At 43.2% G+C, this 25364-nt stretch overlaps 1 protein-coding gene across 2 annotated transcripts; it reads left to right on the top strand.

Annotated features, from left to right (window-relative positions):
- Positions 1-214: 214 nt before the first annotated feature.
- LRIG2 (leucine rich repeats and immunoglobulin like domains 2) lies at positions 215-25159 on the top strand. 2 transcript variants are annotated; one of them, XM_014258183.2, is made up of 19 exons: positions 427-444; positions 5801-5872; positions 6358-6432; positions 6925-7059; positions 7579-7722; positions 7853-7996; positions 8760-8903; positions 9137-9280; positions 11901-11981; positions 12821-12892; positions 13032-13100; positions 14572-14735; positions 15996-16316; positions 17367-17648; positions 18032-18169; positions 18893-19342; positions 19814-19963; positions 20847-21128; positions 22038-25159. In XM_014258183.2, the coding sequence occupies exons 3-19, from the start codon at positions 6362-6364 to the stop codon at positions 22262-22264; spliced, it is 3018 nt and encodes a 1005-aa protein (XP_014113658.1). In that variant the 5' UTR covers positions 427-444; positions 5801-5872; positions 6358-6361; the 3' UTR covers positions 22265-25159. The 2 variants fall into 2 exon arrangements, with proteins under 2 accessions (XP_005529326.2, XP_014113658.1); XM_005529269.3 differs by lacking the exon at positions 18032-18169 and having other exon boundaries at positions 215-444.
- Positions 25160-25364: the final 205 nt, after the last annotated feature.

The following is a 25364-nucleotide window of genomic DNA, read 5'->3' on the forward strand; positions in this document are numbered from 1 at the left end:
CCCGTCGGTGGCGGGCGGGGCTGCAGGTCTCGCTCTCCTGGCCCCGCCCTCCGCTGCCTCCGGCCGATTTACCGACTCGGGCTGGGCGGAGCCACCGCGAGCCCCGCCCCGTGCACACCCCGCCCCCTCTGGCCCCGCCTGCGGTCGGCGTGGCTCCGCCCCTTTCCTGCGCGCTGCTGTGGCTCCGGGCGGGGCGGCGCGGCCGGGCCGGGGGATGCGGGGAGCGGGGCCGGCCGTGCGGGCCGCCCGTGGGGGGCTGCCGCGGGGCCGGCCGCTGGTGTTGCTGCTAGCGGCGGCAGCGCTGTATGCGCCGGCGGCCGCCGCCGAGCCCTGCGCCGCGCCCTGCTCGTGCCGCCGCGGCCTGCTGGACTGCAGCCGGCAGCGCCTGTCCAGCGGGCTGGGCCCGCGCAGGATTCCGCCGCTGCCCGCCGGCACTACGGGGCTGTAAGTGAGCGCGGCGGGGCTGCGGGGCCGGACAGGCGGCGGGCTGTGCGCAGGCCTTGGCCTGGCTGGGGGCGGGGGGTGCAGGCCTGGGGGCGGTGCGAGGCCCGGCCGACAGGGCTCGGGTCTCGGTGTCCTTATCTCTCTCTGTAACTCCCTTACAGGAGGGTGCACCTGGGTGGCGGTCGGGCTCTGTTCCCAGGTAACAAGCGATAAGACAAGAGGACATAGTCTTAAGCTGTGCCAGGGGAGGTTCAGGTTCGACATCTAGAGGAATGTCTTCACAGAAGGGTTGATTAGACATTGGAAGGGCCTGCCTAGGGAGGTGGTGGAGTCCCAATCTCTGGAGGTGTTCAAGGAACGACTGGACGTGGCACTTAGTGCCGTGGTGTGATTGACAAGGTGGTGTTTGGTCATAGGTTGGGCTCGGCGATCTTGGCGGTCTTTTCCAACCTAACTGATTCAGTGATTTTGTCTGCGGGATATTCGCACGGAGCCCGGAGCGTTGCGGGCAGAGCGACCCCGGCAGTGGTGCCTGGTTCGCCCTGGCCGCGGCCGAGGCGAAGCGGCTGCAGCGGCGCCGAGGAGAGAAAGAGGGCCTGGCTCCGAAGGCTCCGTGTGCCGAGGTCCCAGGGCGTATTTTCACGCTTGTCTTGCTCTGCTCTGTGATGGTAACAAGTGAGAGGACGGTGGAGCACGGGCGGGTTGTAGTTAGTAAGGCTAGTCAGTCCAGGATTTAAAGTTGTTTCAAGTTAGGCTTTAGGACATTGTCTTTTATGATTATGCTTGGAAGTGTTCCTTCAAGCACCAGCCTCAGCTGTGTTGCGGTACTTCCTGTTGCTTCTTGTTCCCTCTGCATCCCAGTACTGCTGTGCAACTCAGCAAAGCTCAGCCTCCCCTGCTGCTCATGCTGGGGGATCAGCCCACAGCTCAGGGGGGGATGTTCTGGGCTGTAGATGCACGTTTCTGTTGAGCTTCTCATCCACCAACATCCCCAAGTCCTTCCCAGAGCTGCCCTCAATCCATTCTGTGTCTGTCCTCTGTTGTGGCTTTCGGGATTTTGGCACATGAAGCATGTGTGATGTTTTTTCTTCGCTAGGACTACTTTAGCAGTTCTGAATCTAAATGAGCTATAATGTATACCAGCTGTTTAAAATTAATCAAAGCCTAATTTTTATCACATGATCAGTCCCTGATGAACTTTTCTCTATTAGTTCTGTGATACTATTTCAACTTGCAGTGAGGACTAAATATTCTTTTTCCTAACTCTCAAAATACTTGCAGGTGGTGCTTCCAGTGTGAGTATGTAGGTTGGCTGTATTTTCACTTTTTGTTTTTAATAAAGCCAGGAGAGCAGGACTTGGTTTTCATGATGGAAGTACTCGGGCAACTAACTTCATTTTTCCTCTGAAGTTATATATGTTTTGTGGCTGACCTGGTGGGTGATGAAAACCGTTGTGAAGTTAGGGAGTTAGAAAATATTGTTTTATATATCTGCCTCTTAACATTAATTTCTTTAGAGCAAGGAATGCCAGCCCTGTGTATAGGGGCAGAGGGGAGCACAATGCTGGTGGTCTCTGCCTCCCGTCCCATAGTAGTAAGTGTGTTTACATATCCTGGTAACCAGAGAGACAGTGAATAAAAGTAGTTCAGGTATCAGTTAATTAGTTCAGCAAGTTCTGTTTACAGTAGATTTTTTTGGGTGAGCTCAACTGGCTGCCTGCATTCTGTATCAACACGCCTATAGTGCCACAGTATGCTCAGCTTGGCCAAATTAAGATCATTCTTCATCATCCATAATCAATTTGGCATGTGTGTTCTGTTTTATTTACTTAAGAGATGAGTACCACTTAAGCTCAAAATGAATGTTGAGATGGTATTATATACAATACCAGATGAATCTCTAAAGTACAAATTTTACATGTTTGCTCTTTATTCTGCACAGCTTGGGCCTGCCGGTTACAATGCAAAGGCTGCTTAAAGGATGGGTTCTTTGGTTTTGGCTTTTCCAGACCAAGGGAATTGCATCTGGTTCTCCAGGACAGCAGGAATCTTAGCTGTGTAATTGAATGATCTCTAAACAGGGAAAATCAGCTAATGTATTTCATTCTGTGTTTTGTGATTCATTGGTCTGTTTGAAAAAGAAAAGCATCAGCAACAGAATGTAGATATAAATGTTAGAACCACTGTAAATATCAACTGTATCCAACTCCTTGAAAGAGGACTTAATTGTAATGAAAACTTTGTTGTAGTCCAGATCTGAGTAATAATAGAAAAATACTTTACTGTGCTTTCTGAATTAAAATCTTAATTTCTAACTCAGTAATTAGACAGTAGGGTTCTGGAGGGGATAGCTGGATGTTAGCACATCCTCGTGATCCAGGCCCATGTCTATCAGTGTTTAAGGGGAATTTGGACAGTGTCCTGAATAATTTTAACTTTTGGTCAGTCCTGATGTGGTCAGGCAGGTGGACTAGAAGGCTATTGTAGGTTCCCTACCTAGCTAAAGTATTTTATTGTATTATTCCTGAAAGCCTTAGAAAAGCCGAGTTTCAGCTTTCTTTGCGTATTTATCTTGTGTCCAAGATCTATGTCAGTGCGTGCTAGCTGTGCCTGACACACAGGTTGATCTGGCTCAGAACCCATGGCCTGGTTTTGCTCATCAGTGGAGTATCTGCACACCTTGAGGGGTGCGTTGTTACCTTCCACATCCATTGTCTCCTTCCTCCATCTGTTGCCCACCAGTTCCTTGGAAACAGCATGGCATAGTACTTCCCGCTCTGGTTAAACGCACTGCTCCAGGATCAGACTGCTCAGCACTTCCTGAGTGCCTGCATGTTTGAAAAATCCAGGAAAGTCTACTGCTGGGATTTGGGATCGTATCTCCCTCAACCTGTCTATGCCAGGCTCCTGTGGATGCCCAGAGGCTGAGGCTGAGCTGGGTTCAGGGGAATCTGGGCAGCTGGAGAGTGTCTGGAGCATTCCGCCCCCTGAGGTGGGAAGCCTGCTGAAGAGCAGCTGATACTTGGTTGGTTTTGTGTTTTTCCTAGTGTTTAGGGCTGGCTTAATTACCACATGTACTGAGGAAGCAGAGCTGCAGAAGAGTTCTGCAACTGGCTGCAGCTGTTCTCTTCTCCAGGTTCTCTTGATTCTTTTTTTTTTTTTTTTTTTTTTAATTGTTTCCAAACCCACACTGCTCTATCTGTATAATTTGCATCTTGGTGTAATTAAAAGAATACATTAACAACTGCCTGACTTGCCAGGACACCCAGGATTTTAATAATTCATTGCTAGAACGGAATCTTTACGCTGAACGTGAGTGAAAGTTAACTATAACTATACTATAGTCTGTCAATTGTCAGTCCATGTTGTCTCTTAGTAGGTTTTGTGCTTACAGATCAAAAATAGTCTGCCAGAGCTCAAGGAGTGTTTGGACAACGCTCTCAGGCACATGGTAGAATTTCGGGGTTGATCTGTTCTGGATCAGGAGTTGGACTTAATGATTTTTGTAGGATCAAGCTTGGCCCTCTGTGTGTTTGGAGTCAAGCACAGGCCCAAAGCTATTGCAGGAACAGAGGTCTAGGTGCTGTGGCTTGTCCAAATCTGGTTGTCAATGGGAATATTTTGAACTATACTCATTTACATTATAATATTAATTTTAATAGATAAATGTAGTTTTGGTTGCAAAGTGTGGTTTTGTCTCCTGCGTCAGCATAGCTGCTGCCTGCATGATAATCTTAAAACTAACTATAATAAATACGTACAATGTTACTGCAACAATGATGAAAGAATCAGTGATACAGGACCACACCAGTGGAGTTCATAGGGAGGGGAACAGCTTTGCTGAAACTAGCTTGTTGTAGCTCTCTCCTTGACATCAGAATTGGAAATGGGGAGGGAAGCATGGTGCCTTGCTGCCAGACTAGAACAACTAGCTAGCATAGAATATCTTGAGCTAGAAGAGACTCACAAGAATCATGGAGTCCAACTCCTGGCCCTGCATAGGACACCCCAAGAACATTGTCCAAATGCTCCTTGAGCTCTGGCAGCCTTGGTGCCTTGACCGCTCCCCTGGGGAGCCTGTTCAGTGTCTGACCAGTCACTTTCCAGTCACCAACCAGTCACTGACCAGTCTTTTCCTGATATCCGGCCTAATCCTCCTCTGACACAGCTCCAGCTGTTCCCTTGGGTCACTGCTCAGAGAGAGCAGAGATCAGAGCTGCCACTTGCGAGGCAGCTGCAGACCCTGGTGAGTCCTGACCTCTTCATATCCGTGCTAAACAAGCTGCATGACCTCAGCAACTCCTTGTATGGCCCCTTTTGACCCTTCACCATCTTCATAGCTCAGAGACATCAGCTGTGGCCAGTTATTCCTGCACTCACCTACAGATTTCTGACTGTGGTGAGGGCACCAGTCTTATTCTGCAAGCATAGTGGCAGTGTCAGGTCTGTTCAGACACAACAACTCAGGCTTTTGGCATGAGCTTTGGGAGATTCACCTCTGTGCTGGACTTGTGCCAGCAAAATGTCACACAGGTGAGTTGGTTTCGCCTTTTGGACTGGCATCTGCCTATCTGGTGTGGCTGGGACCATGTTTCTATATACACAAATGTGATTTTTTTGGTTCTTCTTTGACTCATGTCATGACTAGAGGCAGCCTGTGCTCAGAAATGGACCCATTGCATTTATGCACCAAGTCTAAGGCAAAAGTAAAATAACTTTGTGAAGTTATAGCAATGCACCAACACCCAGTGTGAGCATTAAAGCTGGATTTAATGACTCTTGCCCATTGAAAGAGTCCAATTCCTGCATTTGATTCCTATAAGTAAAACCAACTGGTGCTAAAGCATCTGCCTGTAAGATTCCCAGCCTCAGCATTCTCTCCACTCCATCTTGTTCGGGAATTTTGTGTATGTTGTTCCTTTAAAATAAACCCGCCTTGGCTGGTCAGCATCTTTGGAAAGCTGAGAAAATGGTGGATCATGCTACACGAAGCAGTTCAATAACGGGTGTTTCGTAAGAAATTACTCTCATGTCCCTGCAAAGTTTTTTCTTCTTGCGGTGGACAGGTGTTGTTAATAAAGCTCTGGGTTAAAGCAAAAATTCTCTGGTCAGGTACAATCTTCCTATCAAGTAGCTTTAACAGAAGTTTTTTGATTCAAGCAGAGAAGTAGAACTGTTTAGACTTTAATTGTGAGTGACCACTAGAACAAGCTCTTTAGTGAAGGAGCAGTTGTATAAAATACATAAATACAGTTTCAAACTTGAGATTGCATCAAGCATACATGTTTTGGGTTTGTTGAGATTTTTTTTATTATTCTTCCAGGAGCTAAATCACCTTTTTTCCCCTGTTCTCTAGCGATCTAAGTCATAATCATTTATTATCATCCAACTGGAGCATTGATTTGTCTGTCCATACTCTCCAAGAAGTGTAAGTTGTTTTTTATGAGGATAAAGTCTCAAGATATCCTACCTAATTCTAATTAGAATGTTTTATTGCATGTCAAGATACCTGCAGAAATAGTCAGTGCAAGTTAATTAAATTAATTTAATTAAAAGTGGATACTCCATGTTGACAGCATATTTCATGTATAAAACTGTTGTGTTGTGAGCAGAAATCTTTCCTGTGAAAAGTCAGAAGACCAATATTTTTAAAGAGGATTGAGGTTATTTGCTATAGCTGCTTTTAAATGAAGAAGTAATAATATCCATGAAAATGAGAAGCTAGCATATTTCACTGTTCAAATTGTTCAAATTATTAGTATTTAAGCTCTTGGGGAATCTTTTTTGTCAACTACTAGGTATTATTAATACAGTAAAATTGTTAAATGCATTGAGATGAATTATTTGTACTGTGTACAGGAGGATTTTTCTCCTCTTTGAAGTGTAAATAATTTTTTTTGCCCTCTATTTAAGGAAAATGAATTACAATGAGCTAAGTGAAATTCCGTATTTTGGAGAAACAACTTCCAATATAACTCTTCTCTCATTGTAAGTAATAGCTCATCTGCCTTCTTGTTTAACAAATTGAAGAACCATGTTAGAGTTCTGCTATCACGTTGTAAGAAAGCATCTTTTTTCTTGAAATATTGCTCAAGTAAAGAGCATCAGGGGATATGTAAGCACTCTTTAAAGAAGTACAAATCAGTTAGACAATCAAGTCACCCTAAATTACCAGTAAAATGCAGTCAACCAAGGCAGGCAGCTTTGAGGGGGTGGGATTCAGTCCAGGTATGATACTTCCCACAAGGACCAGCTCAGCTATAGGCTTCAGAATTTGAATCTGTTCATATGTCACAGTGGCAAATAGCTCTTGGATTTGCAGTATTGCTTTAGGAATTAACACTTTTGAAAGCATGTGGTGCATGCCCCATTCATGAAGCTCACTAGCACTGTTGATATGCAGAATCCTTTTACTGTTTAAGCTGTGCAACTGGAAGGATGAGATGTTATAGTAATCATATTTATTGCTGATTTTTTCAGGGTGCACAATACCATTCCAGAAATAAATGCTGAGCAACTCCAGGTTTACCTTTCATTGGAAAATTTAGATCTTAGTTCTAATCTTATCTCAGAAATTAAAGCCTCTTCCTTTCCACGAATGCAACTGAAGTACCTGTAAGTATGAGTGATATACTGTCTCTGGGATTCCTGGCTCTACAATGATGATGTTGGAGACCTCATTTACTCTTAAATTAGTGTTTTAAAGTTGGCATCCTTACACAACTTTGAACTGGTAGCTGTGCTTTTAATGGAGCTACAGATATCCCTGAAATAAAATAGTTTTCATACCATTCTGTATTGTATTTTCCCAAATAACATGCTGTTGTCAGAATGCAGGTACCTAAGCCATCAGGGACAGGGAATAATAATTTCTGCCCTGTTTGTTCTGCCCTGTGGACACTGTGTTAACCACTTAACATGGATTTATCTGAAACATGGATCTGCAGTAAAAATTCTCACACTGATACCTTTGGGGAAAAGGATTTAGCTTGGTATCCCAGAATTCAGATTTCTCATGGGACTTCACAGGGGTCTGGGGTTCTGTTAATCAGTGGTTGCTCTGAGGTGCTTGTGCCATTGTGTTCATCAAATTCTCTATGTTCTAAAAGGCCTCTTTCCTTTTTCCTTCCTTAGGAATCTGAGTAACAACAGAATAACTACTCTAGAAGCAGGTTGCCTTGATAACTTATCTAGCTCACTAATGGTGATAAAACTGAACAGAAATAGGATTAGTATGATTCCACCGAAGATCTTCAGATTGCCTCATGTGCAGTTTCTGTAAGTAACAGCCTTGAAAACATCAAAACAGCATTTACAGCTGAGCTATTAATCTCAGCATGTTCTTGACTTTCACACAGTGGTGCTTGTTGCAAGGTGTCTTAATATTTGAATGTCATCTTTATGGAAGGGAACTGAAAAGGAACCGGATTAAAATAGTGGAAAGTCTTACATTCCAAGGATTGGAATCCTTAAAATCCTTGAAGATGCAGCGCAATGGGATAAGCAGACTAATGGATGGAGCATTCTTTGGCCTGGGTAATATTGAGGAATTGTGAGTATACCTGGTTGTGGAATTTTTTTAGCAAAAAGGAAATGGCCCTGGAGAGTTGTGTCCCTGTATGGTTTCTCTTACATCGTAGCTGTGCTGAGATATTGATGAAATCATAGGAAAAGAGTATTTTCCCATTATTTTTATGTCATGTCTGGTTACTTCAGAAGTGGAAAGATACACTTCGCCATTCCTAGAAGTGTTCAAGGCCAGGTAGAATAGGGCTGAATAGAGCTACCTGGTCTAGCGGAAGGTGTCCCTGCCCATGACAGGGAGTTGGAATTGGATGATCTTTGAGGTCCTTTCCACCAGAAACCAGTCTTGTGTTTCCATTATATTGGTCCTCTTTCCAGCTTCTTCCCACATGGTGATCAGGAATGTTTGCCTCTGTAGCTGCTTTTTGCTGGTTTTCATTTGCATAACGTGGGGTTGTTCTTTCCTCTGTGACTTTGACAGTATGAGCACAAGGATGTATGATGCAATGTTAGCAAAATACTTATTTTTTAGAAGTTATTTTTGAGAATAGAGATTATAATTTTGTTTCTGCCACTGGATCCCTGAAGCTGGTGTTGAGTTACTCAGTTCTTCATATACTTTAGTTCATTTTTTTTTTTTTCATTTCAATGGGATTGAAAGAATCATGCATTTTGTGTTGTTTATGGCTGAAAGTTAGTAAATCATTCTGAGATCCACAAGGTGAAATTTTGTAAGTAGATGTTTCATTGGTTATCTATTTGGCAAATGTGTTTTCCTTCTAATTTATTAGAGAACTGGAACATAATAACTTAACAGAAGTAAACAAGGGCTGGCTGTATGGGCTGCGGACATTGCAACAACTCTATGTTAGCCAGAATGCCATCACCAGGATCAGCCCAGATGCATGGGAATTCTGCCAAAGACTTGCTGAGCTGTAAGTCCTGGGCTGCTATTCATTGGGGATTTTTGGAATGTTGCAAATATTGATTGGCAAGAATGAGGACTTCCTTTGGTAATTCAATTTTCTTGCTAGGCCTGTGGTAATGATATATTTTAATTATAAGTATTCTGTCAGAGAAATTAGAACACAATAGTTAATCAAGTCAGATAGTGTCTTAATAATTAATCCCCCTGCTTGCCTTTAAAGTGTGTGTTGAATGTTTCCAGAGACTTGTCATACAATCAGCTCACTCGCCTCAAGGAATCTGCCTTTGTGGGACTTGGCTTTTTGGAGAAGCTAAACCTGGGGGACAATCACATTAATCACATTGCTGATGGTGTTTTTAGAGGTCTGACAAATCTTCAAACCTTGTAAGTACAGAAAACTTCAAACAGAAATCTCAGTTTAAAGCAATATTAATTTAAGTGGAGCTTTTGGAAGTAGAGACAATGGATACTGCACTATGGAAGCCTGAGATTATTGTTGGTGCTGTCCTGCCTGCAGGTGTGGTAGGTCTGATAATCTCCTGGCTTACCAAGAAGACAGAATTCCAGCCCAGCTAAAACAAACCAACCACTCAATATTAGAGGTGGTAAGAAACAGTGACTTGGTGATGTTGAGTGCTCAGATGTGTGTCCTGCCAGTTCTGAGAGGTGTGGGTACCTTGTGTATCCTGTTGTGGAGCAAATAGCCTGGAGCTCTTTATTCTTAGAGGGTTTCCTTAGGTTTGGAACCTCAGAAACCAAGGACTGAACCCTTTCGTGTTTTAGAAGGCATGGTTTAGCCCATCATGCTCATGTGCTGACCACACATAACATAACAGTGGGTGTAGAGTTGCTTCTTGCTGTTGAAGGCGCAGCTTTGCACTTGCCAGCACCTTTTGTGGCAGATCTTGGATATTTCTGAAAAGACCCAGTCCTGTCCCAAGTAGATCTGAACAGTTGTAATTATCGTAAACAACAGTACTTGAAAAAGGAGTAAAAATTTATAACTCCTCTGTCACTTCATTAAATAAATGCTTAAATAAGCAAACTCACCAGAGAGATTTATGCAAGCAGTCATATTCTGTTAACCTTAATGCAACCTTTTAATGGAATAATGAAACATAATTTCTTAGATTTAGAGTAGCATGAAAAAGAACAAGAGCAGATTAATTAGTAGGTTTTCCTGGGCTCTCAGGAGTGTCAACAGTGAGGGCCTGGCCCTTTGCTTTGGGACTGGAATGTGCAGGATGGAGAGCAGTGGTGATTAACAAGCCTCCAAGCATTAGTGCCCAGCCATGCATGAGGAGCCAACTTCTCTCTCACACAATGAGGGGCTTTTCTTTTGGGCTGCTCACTTGTTTTGCTGAGTGGTCTGAGTAGTGGAGTGTAAAAATACTTCAAAAAACAAGAGATACTGTGTTTTAGTTCCATTGTTGGTTGTGTGCTGGTTGTTTGGTGCTACGGCTGGTGTACATATTTCTGTACATTCAGCTCCTGCCAGTCTGCAGTGTAGGACAATAAAGTGTAAAACTGTACATTAACTGCAAGTTATGATTGCAGATGTATCTAAGAATAGCACTGAAGTTTTGAAGATTTATGTATTATCACATTATTTACTTCATAATACCGTGAGCAGTTTGGCATTTGTATTCTCCAGCATTCACAGTCTAACATTCTGAAGTAGACCTTGAGATAATTCAAGAAACGTGTTTTAAATCACAAGAATTAGCAAATTGAAAATAAACTTGGCATAATATTCATATAGTCATTATTAGCTCAGGTCCATGTTGGGTACCTTAGCTTGAGTAATTTTCAAAGAGGTAAATATTTAATGTGAGCAAGTTTCAAGGCCATATTTGTTCAGACCTTGTGATGCATGAAATACTGAATTCTTTTCTTTTTGTCCTAAACTTGGAAGTGTATAAATACAAATTGTGGAAGTGACTTCTGTGTGTGGTTTTATCAAGACTTCTATATCAAAGTATGAAAAACAAGAAAATTGTGTGTTACCACTGATGGTATCCTGGAGATTGGTCCTAGTCTCTTTCATGATGGTGTTCTACACAGTTTACAGTCTCACCTAATGGGAAAGTAGAGACTTCATTTTTCCCTCATTAGCACAGGGAAAGAGGTGTTTATACAAGTGATATATACAGTTGCCTGTATATGCAGCTAGTTTTGTGTCAGTTGACTTATTTGGAAGCGTCATCTAGCTGTTACATAGAATATCTGGTGAAACACAGGGCAGACTATTTTTTATTAGCATGATTTCCTTTAAATACACTCCTCTCTGTGCGTGGTGGTATCAAAGCAGATGCTCTGGGCTCAGTCCATGCCATTCAGGATAACAATGCAACTGAATTTATTTCATCTTATCTCTGAAGACTATTTAATCCTCTCCAAACTGTATTGTTCTACTGCTTTTGCTGTTTAGACCTCTCTTCTCCATGAAGGCTTGAAGTGTTGTGCTGAGGTCAATCAGAAATCCCATTAGCTGATAACGAGATTTGTGAGCAGAATATCAACTTAATTTTGAAAAGCCACCACAGTGTGCCTGGCAGGCCTACGCTGTAACCTGGATGTAATCCCTTAATATGCTAATGCTGGTATAAGCCTGCTACTCGTGAAGATTAATGCTGCTTGTGCATTGGTTATTCTCTTTCATGAACCAACTTGCCTTCAGGAGCCTCTCCCAGCTCCTGGCAAATAGTCCATCACATGAAAAGTGCTGGTCAGACCGGGGTTTTCCTTAAATGCCACATCAAGAAGTTGTGCTGCAGAATTTGTTTGTGGTGCTGACTGCAACACTTACCATGAGCAGTTTTCCCTTTTGCCCCTCTGAAGTGAGAAATTAATCTCCTGACAAGCTTAGTTTTGTAAAAGATTTGAGACCTTCAAGGTAATGCTGTGCCAGAGCTCCGTATCTGGCTGTCTTCCCCAGCTCACCGTTAGCCCTGGTCATGATGATGCTCCAAGGCTTCTTTCTAAGAAATGTCTTCTCCTGCAGGGACTTGCGGAACAATGAGATCTCCTGGGCCATAGAAGATGCAAATGAAGCTTTTGTGGGACTCACCAGGCTGGATAAATTGTATGTATTATAAATTAAGGGAACAATAGCACTTCCCAGGCATGCAGAGAGGGAGAGTGCAAAATTTTAAGTAATTGTAAATTAATGACACAAGGCAGAAATCCTTTCTCAGTGTTTCCACTTATGTGCCACAAGCTCTTGATGTAGTCCTGGGTTCCTTGTTCAGGTGCATTGGATCCATGTAGCACTGCATTTCCTTACAGCACCAATTTGATTAGGATTGAAGGATTAAGCATAAGTATTTGACTTCATTTATTATTGAGTACCTCACTGACCTCTCTGTGATGACTGTCACTTTTTGTGCTTCTTTGGTTTGGGTAAAAGTTACTACTTATCAAAAACCAGCCCCAAAATGCAAAGTATTTTTGAACAAATTCAAAACACTATTGCATTAAGAAGCGTCTTGGTACTTAGACTGTGCACTTTTCATCCAGTGCTACCTGCTTTGATGGAAGCTCCATCCTGTGCAGTTACAAACGTTGCTTATAACAAATAGCCTGGTGTGAGGGCACAGTCCAGGAAGTTGTGTGGTGGTGTCAGGTTGGTATTAGAAAGTTACTGCTTCACTCCCAAGTCCTACTTATTGCTGTTTCATCCTCCTAACTTAAATTATCTTCTGACATAGTTCTAGCCCAGATCTCTTAAGTTGAAGGTAGAAATGGAGCCCTGTTCTTGGGAAAATCAGTTGAGCCTTTAATCTAAAAAAAGTAGTATTTAGTCCTTTATCTCAGCTAAAATTAGAAAAAAAAATGTAGTTAAACATCATAGGGAGCTTATTTTGGGTCTTATTTGTGGACTCATATTGACATTCAGACTGGTTTCTGGACCTTTATTTTCAGAATCTTGCAAGGAAACCAAATTAAGACAATTACCAAAAAAGCATTCTCTGGTCTTGAAGGACTTGAATATCTGTAAGTATTTGAATTTGTAGAACTCCTCATTATTTGTCAATTTCAGTCTTGTGTTCTCTGTGGGATTTTCAAGAACTTGACTGAAGGCAGCATATGAAATCACGCTGACTCATTATTGTGCGCTTTCCTTAACTTACAGAGATTTAAGCAACAATGCAATAATGTCCATCCAAGAAAATGCCTTTGCCCAGGCTCAGCTGAAGGAGCTGTAAGTTCATTACAATTATTTAGAGATTCTTTACAAGCCCTACCTTGGAAAGAATTCTTCAGCTATTGTAGGGTTGTTTGAAGTTGTCTGAAGTGTGTCTGCTTTCATTGTGAAATATTTGCAGCAATGCCGGTAAATTACAGACTCAAAGATGGTAGCAGAATGTTTAGATTTAAGGTTTGATAAAATTTTCACCTGCATTTCCTTAGTTGCAATTAGTAGGAATTAACTTTTTCCTGCTGTACTGAACCATTAAGCTTTTCCTGTCCTATGATTTTGCAGCAAGCTCAGCACTGGATATAGACAGTGAGCAAAACAATTCATTAGGAATCTCTCAGGGGGATTAGCAAACCCTGTGTTTTTTCTTCCTGTTTTGGGGGGCTAGGGAAAGGCTTTAAAATTCACAGCTAGACAAGATTTTGTATGTGCTCAGAAGATGTTTAAGCTGGTAGGGTATCTTGTGGTCTTCAGACATCTGAAGTAGTATAATGTGAAGTGACCTTCACACCCAAGACTAATCCTACTGTAATGCAGTCCTTTCTGTGAGATAAAGTCTCTGACTGTTGTAATCTGGTCTAAAACTGTTACTCCATTAGTTAACTTTGGCCAGATGAAGTTAGTCTGCAAGATCTGCCACTGTGAGGAGACAATTTCAGGTGTTAAAGACTTTTGTTGCCTCCTCTGATGTATTTTAAAGGTGATGAGTCATTGATATGTACAGGCAAAGAGCAGGATGGAATCCTGGCTTATTTGGTGCCTCTTTTCTCCCATGACTGGCTTCATCTTAGGGCAGATCACTTCTTGTTAAATGCTGGACTGTCTCAAGTCAGTCATACTCATACTTGGAGTACTTGGAGCCCTCCAGTGTCTTGAAGTCAGTTCAGAAGTGGCATCTGACACTCTAGGGAATGAGTAGTAATACCTGAGAAACTTTAAAAGCAGGCGGTAGGAAAGAAGAGACACATCATTTTTTCCTGTTGATAGGTTTTCTGTGGAGCAGAGAAAACAAGCTGCAGTTGATACCTGTATGAAACAAATCACTTTTGGCCTTAAATATTTATCAACTGGTATTAAGAATTGAAGCTTCAGCTCATTTCATAATGGCAGTTGTGTTCAGTTTGAAACATGGAGCTGCTCTGCAATGTTATGTTCCTTTTAATTGCTTTAAAGAGGGATAATTATGAAGATAATTGTGAAGACAGGCTTAGTGGTTTTGGGATTGTTTTTTTAGAAACTTTGAGTTTATATTCTCCAGGGTTAAAATGAAATGCAAGGTTTTAATGCTGACATATAGGGACTGATTCTGGCATAAATAAGTAAGATTTTATAATAAATACCCATATGTATAAAATAATAGTGTAAATACGGTGTTTTGCTATGTGTATGCTTTAAGTTGTTTTGTTGCGTGAAATCACATGTATGCGTGTGAAATAAACTTCACTCACCCTTTTGTTTTGCCCTGTTTCTGCAGAGTGTTGAACACAAGCAGTTTGCTTTGTGACTGCCAGTTGAAATGGCTGCCCCAGTGGCTCAGTGAGAGCCATTTGCTGCAGGCTGTCAGTGTCAGCTGTGCTCACCCTGAGTGGCTGGCAGGACAAAGCCTTCTCAGTGTGGACCCTGATGACTTTGTTTGTGGTTGGTATTTTTAGTGACTTTTTATGCAAAAGCACAAGTCTTGTAGCTGAAATCAAGCTGTAGTGCTGGGGAGGTACTTGGTCCTGGCCATGGTGCTCATGTGGGCCCATGTACATCACTGAGTCTGCTGTAAGTTTGGGGCTTAATTCTGCATCTCATCATTCTGTTTTGTGGTGTTTGAGCACTGAAATTAACCCAGGGTGTAGTGCTGTTGGGCATGGTTTTTTATTTAGCTTACTCATAAAAATGGATTCTGCTTCCATTCTCCCTGCTTTTGACTACCTTTGGCTTTGTAAGGTCTGTTTGACACTTTCTTCCTGTTTCTTGCCCATACTAGCAGAATATCATAGAATCATAAAATAATTTGGGTCAGAAAGGACCTTAAAGGTCATCCAGTTCCACCCACTGACATAGCCAGGGACACCTTCCACGAGAACAGGTTGCTCCAAGCCCTGGCCAACCTGGCCATGAGCTCTTCCAGGAATGGGGCGGCCACAGCTTCTCTGGGCAAAAATTAGAGTAGTTCAGGCTCTGGCACATTTTCTGGTGCTCCATATCTGTGATGTTTATTGTGTTCTCAAACTCTTTGCCCAGAGTCTGGGTGAAGTCTGTGGCAGGCCTGGAACTAGTCTGATGTTTCCTTTTCCTGGTGAGCAGTCTTATAACAGTTATTTGAGTATATGCGATTCTTTCATTGCTTTGGTGGCAAAGACTAAAATAATAATCATGTAGGTGCACATACCCATTTCTCCACTCCAGCACCACCACAGTGGCATCTGACAGAGCTCTGCATGTGACTATGAGAGTGTCTTTGCTGAAATAATGGATATGGAAATCAGTTTCATTGAGTGGGATGAGATAGTGAACTGCCAGCTTGTTATGCTTTGTGCTTGTAGAACTTCAAGGCTCTTCAGGATATTTAAACTATCTGAAAGTCTCAGTCCTTCATAAAATGGCCTGGCTCTTCAGCTAAGCAGGGTTTTTGAGTGTGATCTTAACAAAGGAATGAATTATCAGATAGTGGGACAAAAGGCAGGGCTGCTCAGCACTACACTTCCACACTGATTGTTTTCAATCCTGATTCTTCTGCCTCCTTCACAGTTTGATTTCCAGCTCAAAACAGCTGAATTTGTGCACCTCAAGCATGACATCTGTTCTCAAAGTTTCAGTTTTGCTTACATTGTCTTTTGAGTGACTTTTCTTGCAATATTAATTCAAGTTTAAGAGGAAAGTAGCTAATCTTGGTGCTTTACTTTTCAGATAATTTCCCTAAACCGCAGATCAGAGTCCACCCAGAGACCACAGTGGCCCTGCGAGGCACAAATGTGACCCTGATGTGCGCTGCTGTGAGCAGTAGTGATTCACCCATGGCCACGGCCTGGCGCAAAGACAGCGAGGTCCTCTATGATGCAGAGGTTGAGAATTTTGCCAGGTACCAGCAGCAAAGTGGGGAGGTGCTGGAATACACCACTGTCCTGCACCTCTTCAATGTGAATTTCACTGATGAAGGGAAGTACCAGTGCATTGTCACCAATCACTTTGGCTCCAATTATTCCAACAAAGCCAAGCTGACTGTTAATGGTAAGTGATAATGGTAAAAAAGGAGAAACACTCTGAACCCAAAATTTCATTTAAGTAGCTACAAATCTATATTTCACTAAAGCTGGTCCAAAATAGTCTTGCAAATATCAGTGGGATTTAGAAGTATCACACATCATTTTATAAAGCTGGAAAGAAGAGATTTTTTTTTTTTTGTGGTTGAAAAGCTTCTGTTCACTTTTTGAAAGTGGCAGTTATCTCCTGTGCTTTATTAGAACACAATTAGTTGTTCATCTAGTTAATTTGAGATAGAATTCTTTCAACTAATAGTTCCCTCTACTGTCTCGTCAGAACTCAGCACCTTTCCCACATGTTTGTAAAACTGGGGGAGGCTCATCTGAAAATAAGTGGCAGAAACTCTGAAAAGTCAAAATAGAAGTATTTTTTTATTTTTAGCCATCATGAGTCTGTTTATTTTGAGGGAAGGGGAGGTAAGAAGACAATGTTCACATCAGTCAGTAGACCACTGATCCCCACAGCACCTCAGAGCAGAGGTGAGGAGATGGAAGATTACCTTCCGTGTTAGCAGGGAAGGAAAATGTGCCAAAGACTTTTCCCTGGATTCTTCCCATGAGAAATCATCTTCACATCATCTTAGAGGAACTTAATGGCTTTAAACTGAAATAGAGTAGGTTTGCATGAAGAATTTTCACCCAGCGAGGGTGGCAAAGCCATGGCACAGATTGCCCAGAGAAGCTGTGGCTGCTCCTCCATCCATGGCCAGGCTGGACAGTGCTTGGGGCAACCTGGGAGAGTGGGAGGTGTCCTTGCCCTTGGGCATGTATTGTCTTAAGGGTCCCTTCCAACCGGAAGCATTCCGTGATTCTATGAACACTGTTGATACTGTATTTACATTTTGGGAGAAAGGCTCTTAGAAATAACCACTGGAAATCTGTGCAGTTCTTCAGAAGAATCTGTTCCTCTCTGTTACAGAGTGTTTCATATATGTTTTCAAATTTCTCTCTGCTGTGGAGCTTTTGCTACATTTTACCTGACACTGAAAATGCTGATTCGATGTTCCCTTTGATCCAGAGCTCCCTTCTTTCCTGAAAACTCCCATGGATCTCACTATCCGCACTGGGGCAATGGCCCGTCTGGAGTGTGCTGCCGAGGGCCACCCCCCGCCACAGATCTCCTGGCAGAAAGATGGTGGGACAGACTTCCCTGCTGCAAGAGAGAGGAGGATGCACGTCATGCCAGAGGACGATGTGTTCTTCATTGCAAACGTGAAGATGGAAGACATGGGGATCTACAGCTGCATGGCCCAGAACATCGCAGGGGGACTTTCAGCCAATGCTACCCTGACTGTGCTGGGTAAGTGTGACTGGCCTGTGCTGGCAGATGGATCCCTGCACATCTGCAGTGGAAGTGTAGCTTAGCTATAAGTAACAAGTTGAAATGGTGGAGAATGAAGTTAAAATATGAAGAGCAGCACTTGGTGTGACGTTTACACAGTGAAGCTTTAGAAGCTGAGTTGCAGAGCTACCCAGTGGAATTGGAGTTAGTGTGATCTTTGCAGGGAGCTGAGGGGCATATCTTAGTCCAGCAGTGTAGATTAGGCAAGTAATTTGTGTTGCCTTAGAGCAAATTTTGTCACAGGTAACAAACTTGCCACAAAGAAGACCAGTGGGACCTTGGGATGCATGAGAAAGAGCGTTGCCAGCAGGTCAGGAAGGTGATCCTGCCCCTCTGCTCAGCCCTAGTGAGGCACATCTGGAGTGCTGTGTCCAGTTCTGGGCTCCTCAGGACAAGGGGGATGCAGAGTTCCTGGAGCAAGTCCAGCAGAAGCTACAGAGATGATGAAGTGACTGGAGCATCATTCTTACAAGGAAATGGTGAATCTTAGAGGCCTTTTCCAACCTAAATGATTTCATGATTCTGAAAGTTCTGAGAGAACTGGGCTTGTTCAACCTTGAGAAAGAACAGCTGGGAGGGGCCCTCATCAATGTGTGTCCATGTCTGCAGGGAGGGGTCAGAGGATGCACCTGGCTGTGCTTGGTGGTGCTCAGCAATGGGACAAGAGGCCATGGGCAGAAACAGATGCACAGCAAGTTCTGCATGAATATGAGGAAGAACTTCTTTACTGTGTGGGAACAGGCTGTCCAGAGAGGAGGGTGTGGAGTCTCCCTCACTGGAGATATTCCAGAGCCATTGGAGTGCAATCCTGTCCCATATACTCAGGGATGACCCTGCTTGAGCAGGGGGGTAGGACCAGATGATCCACTATGGTCCCTTCCAAGCTGACCCATCCTGTGAACTGTGCTGAGTAATAATGGAAGGTCAGTTCCTTCCAGAGTGCAGCATTTTTTGGAGACACTGACTTTTAACGTTATGGCAAAATTTAGAATTGGACTGGCACAGGTTTTCAAAAGCAACTGCAGCTGCCTCATCCCTGGAAGTGCTTGAGGCACTTGGATGGGGCTTGGAGCAACTTGGTCTAGTGGAGGGTCTATGGCAAGGGACAGGACAGGATGATCTTTAAGGTCCCTTCCAACCCAAACCATTATAGGATTCCATGATTCTCTAAAGTTATCTTACAATTTCACTTCTTGTCCCAGAAACTCCTTCCTTCATGAGGCCCCTGGAAGACAGGACAGTGACCCGAGGTGAAACTGCTGTCTTGCAATGCATAGCTGGTGGCAGTCCTGCCCCTCGCCTCAACTGGACCAAGGACGATGGTCCCTTGACAGTCACCGAGCGGCATTTCTTCGCTGCAGCAAATCAGCTCCTCATCATAGTGGATGCAGGACTGGAGGATGCTGGGAAGTACACGTGCATCATGTCCAACACACTGGGCACTGAGCGTGGCCATATTTATCTAAATGTGCTGGCTTCCCCCAACTGTGATTCTTCTCAGAGTGCGATTGTCAATGAGGAGGACGGCTGGACAACAGTCGGGATCGTGATTATCGTTGTCGTGTGTTGTGTGGTGGGAACGTCCTTGGTGTGGGTTATCGTCATCTACCACATGAGAAGGAAGAACGAAGATTACAGCATCACTAACACAGGTTAAGTATAAAATCAACAGTCTCTGGTCCTGTTATTAATCCACAACACCTGAAATTTCTGGATTCATTACAAATGGATAAGATTAATGAACTGAAGATTTCCTTCTAAAATCCCTTCAGGGATTTGTTCAAATTCCTCCATTTCAGAGGTTCTTTTAAATACCAGAAGTGTGCTAATTCTATTCCTTATACACTAGTTTGCCCTACATTGAGGGAAAACAGTAAAGTTGGGAAGTAGATATTAGAATAAACTTAGAATGTTTTCAGGGCCTGGAATAATAGGTGTAAATTTTCTTTCTGGCCATGTCAGCTTTGAACTGGACATCAGGATTTGTAATTACTGAGGCAGAAAAAAGATACCTACATGCGAGTTGAAATTCTGGATATTCATGTTAATGTGGGGAATAGTGCTGGTAATACTTTGAAATATTCACACTGTTTACTGTTGCCAATGTTAATTTTGCTTTGCAGAAGAGATGAACCTACCTGCTGACATTCCCAGCTACCTGTCCTCCCAAGGGACACTGTCTGAGCCTCAGGAAGGCTACAGTAACTTGGAGGCAGGGAGCCATCAGCAGCTGATGCCTCCAGCTGGCAGCTACATGCACAAAGGCACAGATGGTAAGCAAAGTCCTCAGGTATGTTGCCAGTACCTCAGCAGCATGCCAATGCACAGTCTCATCCTCACAGCTTAAGTGTCAAGGTAGATCTTTATCCTGTTTCTTTCCTTTGGCATCTCAAGAGCCCAGGCAGAAGAGGTGGAAATAGATTTTTTTTGGAAGATGACTAGCTTTGCCTCTTATCGTTGGTATAAAATTCCTGTCTGTGCCAGACATCTTGTTGGCTTGTTACAGTCATAATAAGTAAGGGGTTTGCACTATTTCCCCACCTTTTTTGGACAATTTTCTGGATGTTTGTGTCATTGAGCTTACAGAGATGCTTTCTTTGCCATCAAAATGCCAAGGACTCATCACTGGTTATATAGGCTGGCTTGAAAATTAATCCTCAGTGTAAGTTTCTCACACTTGTCCATGATCTCTCCAGCCCAGTCCCACTGCACTAGAGTCTGTATCAGGATGGAGATGAGAAGCAGCTCCTCTAAGTGACCAGATCATCAGCTCTGATGTGTGTGGGCATGCAGGGGCGAGTCAGGTTTGAGATGGATATGGGCAGGTATCCTGGTTTAATCTCAAGGCTGTTTCACCCTGGTGCCCAAGCTGGCTGGACCTGCATGGAACTTTTTTGCCCATGAAATAGGGGAACGTGTCTATGGTTCCCCATGTCAGCTTCAGAAGGGTACTGCTGTGGTGAATTTGGATGGGAGGAATCTGGGGGGTTTCTCATATTACCTCTCAAGCCAAGTACTCTGTTACTCCCTTAACTGTAAAAAGTCCCTTCAATTTGTGTTGCTGTAATAAATGATCATACCAGGACATAAGGCCTGTGGAAATCTGGCATCCTCATTCTTTTTGAGAGCATTTTATTTTTCCATTGTGTTCATCAGGTGGTGCAGCACCGTTAGTGATCTGCTCAGATTGTTATGACAATGCTAACATCTACTCCCGGACCCGAGAGTACTGTCCCTATGCCTTCATCACCGAGGAGGACCCCCTGGATCAAGCACTCCCAAATCTCATGGTGCAGATGCCCAAGGAAACATACACAGTGTGCACCCAGAATGAAACCAGTGCTCTGGGTAGTCTCTTAGCAGACAGAGATGTGCCTGTCTTCTGTACCAACCGTGACAAAAAATGTGATAAGAAAATGTATTCACAGCAGATTATTGGTGAGTGTCCACTTTGGTTTTTGCTGCTTTGTATTCCCTGATAACTTTGGCTTTTGTTATGCTGCCCTTCACTGTTGGCATACAGCTAATCAATCCTTCAAGTGCCAGTAGTTTGTGGAACAACTCACATTTATTAACCACTTGTTCTCCAAATGTCCATGTTGCATCAGCAAACAACAGCTTGCATCCAGTACCTGAGACTGAAGAGGGTGATGTTAAAAAGATGGAATTTCTTAATTTGCAGGTTTAAGTTTGTGGAAAGTGAGCCTTTGCTTATACTTCAAGGATGTTTATTAAGAAAAAGTTGGAACTTCACATAAGAAATTCAAATAGCCTTTCTCTTTGAGCTGGCCTGAAGTTCAAAGAACTCCCTAAACTGGTTGTTTTTCTGTTGACTTTCTTCCAGATCACCTTTTTAAAAATTCACACTGAAGCTCTGTGTGTTCCTGGTTACTGGAAGAGATTGCTGGAAATGGAGAGCATCTAGTAAAATATACGCTCAAAACCAGAGAAAATCAACTCAGAACTATTGTAATTGCTGAGTCACAGAGCTCAAATCTATTTACAATCTGAGCGTGATTGATCTCTGCTCTTTGTGAGCCGTGACAGCACCTGAGGGAACAGCTGGAGCTGTGTCAGGGGTGGTTGGGATTTGGTATCATGAAAAGATTCTTCCTCCAGTGGGTGGCCAGGCACTGAACAGGCTCCCCAGGGAATGGGCATGACCCTAAGGCTGCCAGAGGTCAAAGGATTTTTAGACAATGCTCTCAGACACAGGGTGGAATTTGTTGGAGTGTCTGTGCAGCACCAGGAGGTGGACTCGATGATCGTTGAGGGTCCCTTCCAACTTAGGATATTCCTTGATTCTATGAACTTGCTCCTGTTCATCTTCTAATTTTTCTCCCTCAGAGCCCTTCCAGGTTCCTCTGTGGGGAGGCAGCAAAGACCTGGCTTGCTCTCACCCGCAATTCCTGCACCACCCATTGGCCCACGAGCCCCCACAGCCACTCCGGAGCGACGGTATCGCCAACAGTGACCGGGACCAGGCATCACCCAGACCCTGCCACAAGCTACGGGAGGAGAATTTTGATTTTAGCAGGACACAGAACATTCATGACCACAGTGAAACCACATAAAATGCTCACGAAGCCTTGTAAGCAAATCCAGATTGACTATTTACTACCTCAGGACTAACCCCAAAGCCAAAGATGCTCATGTATGTGTCTGCAGCAGTCAGACTCTCTTGGAGGAGGTGGCACATGCCCTTTTTTCTGCAATTTCTCCATTGGAAAATGGGAATGTGCACCAGAGAACACGTGGATAATTAGTGCCATCTACAAAAATAGCATTAAAACACGGATTGTGTGGTGCTGGAAGCAGCCTTTGTGGTGTGCATGCTTTGGAAAGCTCTCAAGAACATGTGTAGCTATTTCACAGTGCTTCGTCTGCTTGGAAACAAACCATCAGGGCCTCCTCATGGAATTCCCACGGAACTGTAAGCATAAAACTCTTGGCCAGCTTTTCCTTCCTTAGACTGTTGGCAGGTCTCTGTGGCCAGTCTAAATTTAGGGCTTGTTTTCTTCTATGAATAATAGGCTCTAGTTGTAAATAAATTCATGTTTATAAATATTTTGTATACATTAAGCATATAAATGTGTTGGCTGTAATGTAAATTATTTTTTATTATGCCAAAGTATGTATCATACTGTTAGTCTTGACAGCTGCATATCAAGCCATATGGGGGGCCTAGGGGGACCAAAAGCTTGTTTGTGAGGGAATAGAGCTGTCTTCATTTTGAAAAGAAGTGCATTTACTTATAGATATGTGGTAGAATTTTGTGATAGTGATGAATTTCATTGTTACCTACAACTGTGTACCTGGCTGACCTGGCTGCAAGCTGATCCATTTCATGATATTAGCAGAATTTCAAGGTTTATCTAAGCTTTTATCTATAAAAAACCCCTTCGTATTGTGTCTGTTGAGAGGGTCTCCATATGTTTCCTAGCTGACAGTTAAGTGAACTTTTTAAAAGAATGTGGTGATGAAAAGCATGAGGTAAAATGAGAGAGCACTTGATAAATACTTCTGCATAGCCAAAGGCATATGGAGTTTAAAACACTGGTCCTTTTCTGTTGTAAAATACCAGGCTTAAATTGTTGAACTAACTGTTCCTTTAAACCTTAATGTGGTCAAAATGTTTAAATATTTGACAGGTGAGAAATGATACAATGCAGGGAACCCCTCGCTATGGAAAAATCTTGCTGAGACAGAGGAAGCTCAGACTTGATAGTTCCAGTGAGATGTGCCTGACAAAATGAGGAAGAACAATGACATATAAAGACTTCCTGAAAAGTTCCTCTTTTGGAAAATGCTCTTTTTTGTAGAAGGTGTTAAAAGACTCTTCTGGAATGGGTTTTCAGCAGGTACATTGTGCTCTATGGTCATGCCTTTAGTGTGAGGTGCTTCCTTCCTGGTCACTGCTGCCTGCTCTGGAGCTGTAGGATTTGTACCAAAATAAAACCATCTGTGTGATATTTTTAGAAAGACAGAAAACCTTTTGGCCCAGCTCAGTTCTAGGTATGTGAGAATTCCCATTAATCCATTCCTGGACTGAAGGGTTTGTGACTTAATTGTCAGGTCTGGTCGTGAATCACAGCTGAACTTAGACACTGTGGTGAAGGATTCTGAGTAAATGAGTGGGGAAACACTGGAATAATGATGTTTTTCCCGTGGCTCTTCGGACAGGAATAATAGTCAAATCTTTGCAAATGAGTAAATATTTTCAAGGGCTCTTCCCATGCTCTCAAAGCCAGCGTGGCTGCTTTGGTAGACAGCAGCTTAGTGGGAAGGAGATCAAATTGTCCTTGGCCTTTGGGTAAAATAGAGAGAAACATAGGTGTGTAAATTTTTGCATTCTGACAGGTGAAATGTTTAAAAAAAAAAAAAGAGAATCTTAAGTTCATTTCTTTCTGTTTTTATTTCCTCCAGACTTTTCCTTCCCATACAGCATTTAAGGCACAGTGCTTATTCTGAATCCAAAGTGATCCCTGCTGCAGGGACCCAGCACTGTCAGTTTAAATCCAGATGAAAAAGGTCATGCCATGAAACTACTGCAGCAGCAGCAAAGCCTTATCCTTTTGGGCTGCTCTCTCAGCCAGTCACTCAAGCTACTGGGACAGGTCGCTGCTGGCATGTGTGATTCCCAGGAGTGGAAGAACTGCTGCTGCTGCTCTCTCATCACCATTTGGCAAATTCTGGTTCCTATATCTTTCATTCCTCTCTCTCTCTGTAGGAGCTAAACTTACACAGATCTGTCATGGTGCAGCTGGCATTGTTCAGACGCTGGGAGTACTTGGGGTGCAACTCCCTGGAGCAAGGGAATTCCCTTTAGGTAGATGAGAGCTGCTTGGCCCAGGCCAGAGCTTTGAAATCACTGCTGTCTGCACCAGGACTGTGCTGGCTGTCAGAGAGTACAGCTAAAGCTGCTCTGATTTCTGGGAGAGAGTAGCCTATAAAAGCTGAATCCTGAATTAAGACATTTACATCCTTCCATGAGCATTTAAACTCCATAAGCTGGTTGTAAATAGCGGATGCTTGTAAGAAGGTGCCACTTTGCTGCACTGTGGAAAAACTTATTTGGTAGACTTGGAGGAGAAAATCATGTGCATCTTCTTTCTCCTTTGCAGAGGCGATAGAGTGGCCTTTCTTTTTTCAGTAAAAACAAGCAATTGACCCAGTCAGTGCCAAAGCACTACCAGTACAGGAACTGAGGGGTCAGAAGCAGCAAGAGCAAAGCTGCTTCTGTTCCCTCTTGCTATTTCTATTGTCTATTTATATTTTTTTCACATCAGAATGTATATTTTGTATAGCATATGTAATATATGTTTGTCCATTGTAACATATGTCCAAACAATAAAATGCTGTATACATTGAGCATTCAGTGTAACTCTGTTAGTTTGCAAGTCAAATAATTATATTTTGTCCTATGGTATTTAATTTTCATAGGGAAAAAATAAATTTTGCCAACTGGACATGGTCCTGGGACTCTGTGATTTTGACAAGGTGACCTCCAGCGGGTGTTTCCACCTCAGCCATTCTCTGATTCTGTGATTCTCATTTCAGTTTTCCTGCAGGAAGTACCTGTACCCTTCTTAGAAAATAGGAGAGGGGTGGTTCTCCCATGGTAGTGTTGACTCTGGGCCAGGAGCCTTGCAGATTACTGTGCTCCCCGCACTT

This window comes from Pseudopodoces humilis, chromosome 26 (genome assembly GCF_049639895.1).
Source record: "Pseudopodoces humilis isolate 2021_Gansu_Grassland_sample_001 chromosome 26, ASM4963989v1, whole genome shotgun sequence".
NCBI classification, from domain to species: Eukaryota; Metazoa; Chordata; class Aves; order Passeriformes; family Paridae; genus Pseudopodoces; species Pseudopodoces humilis.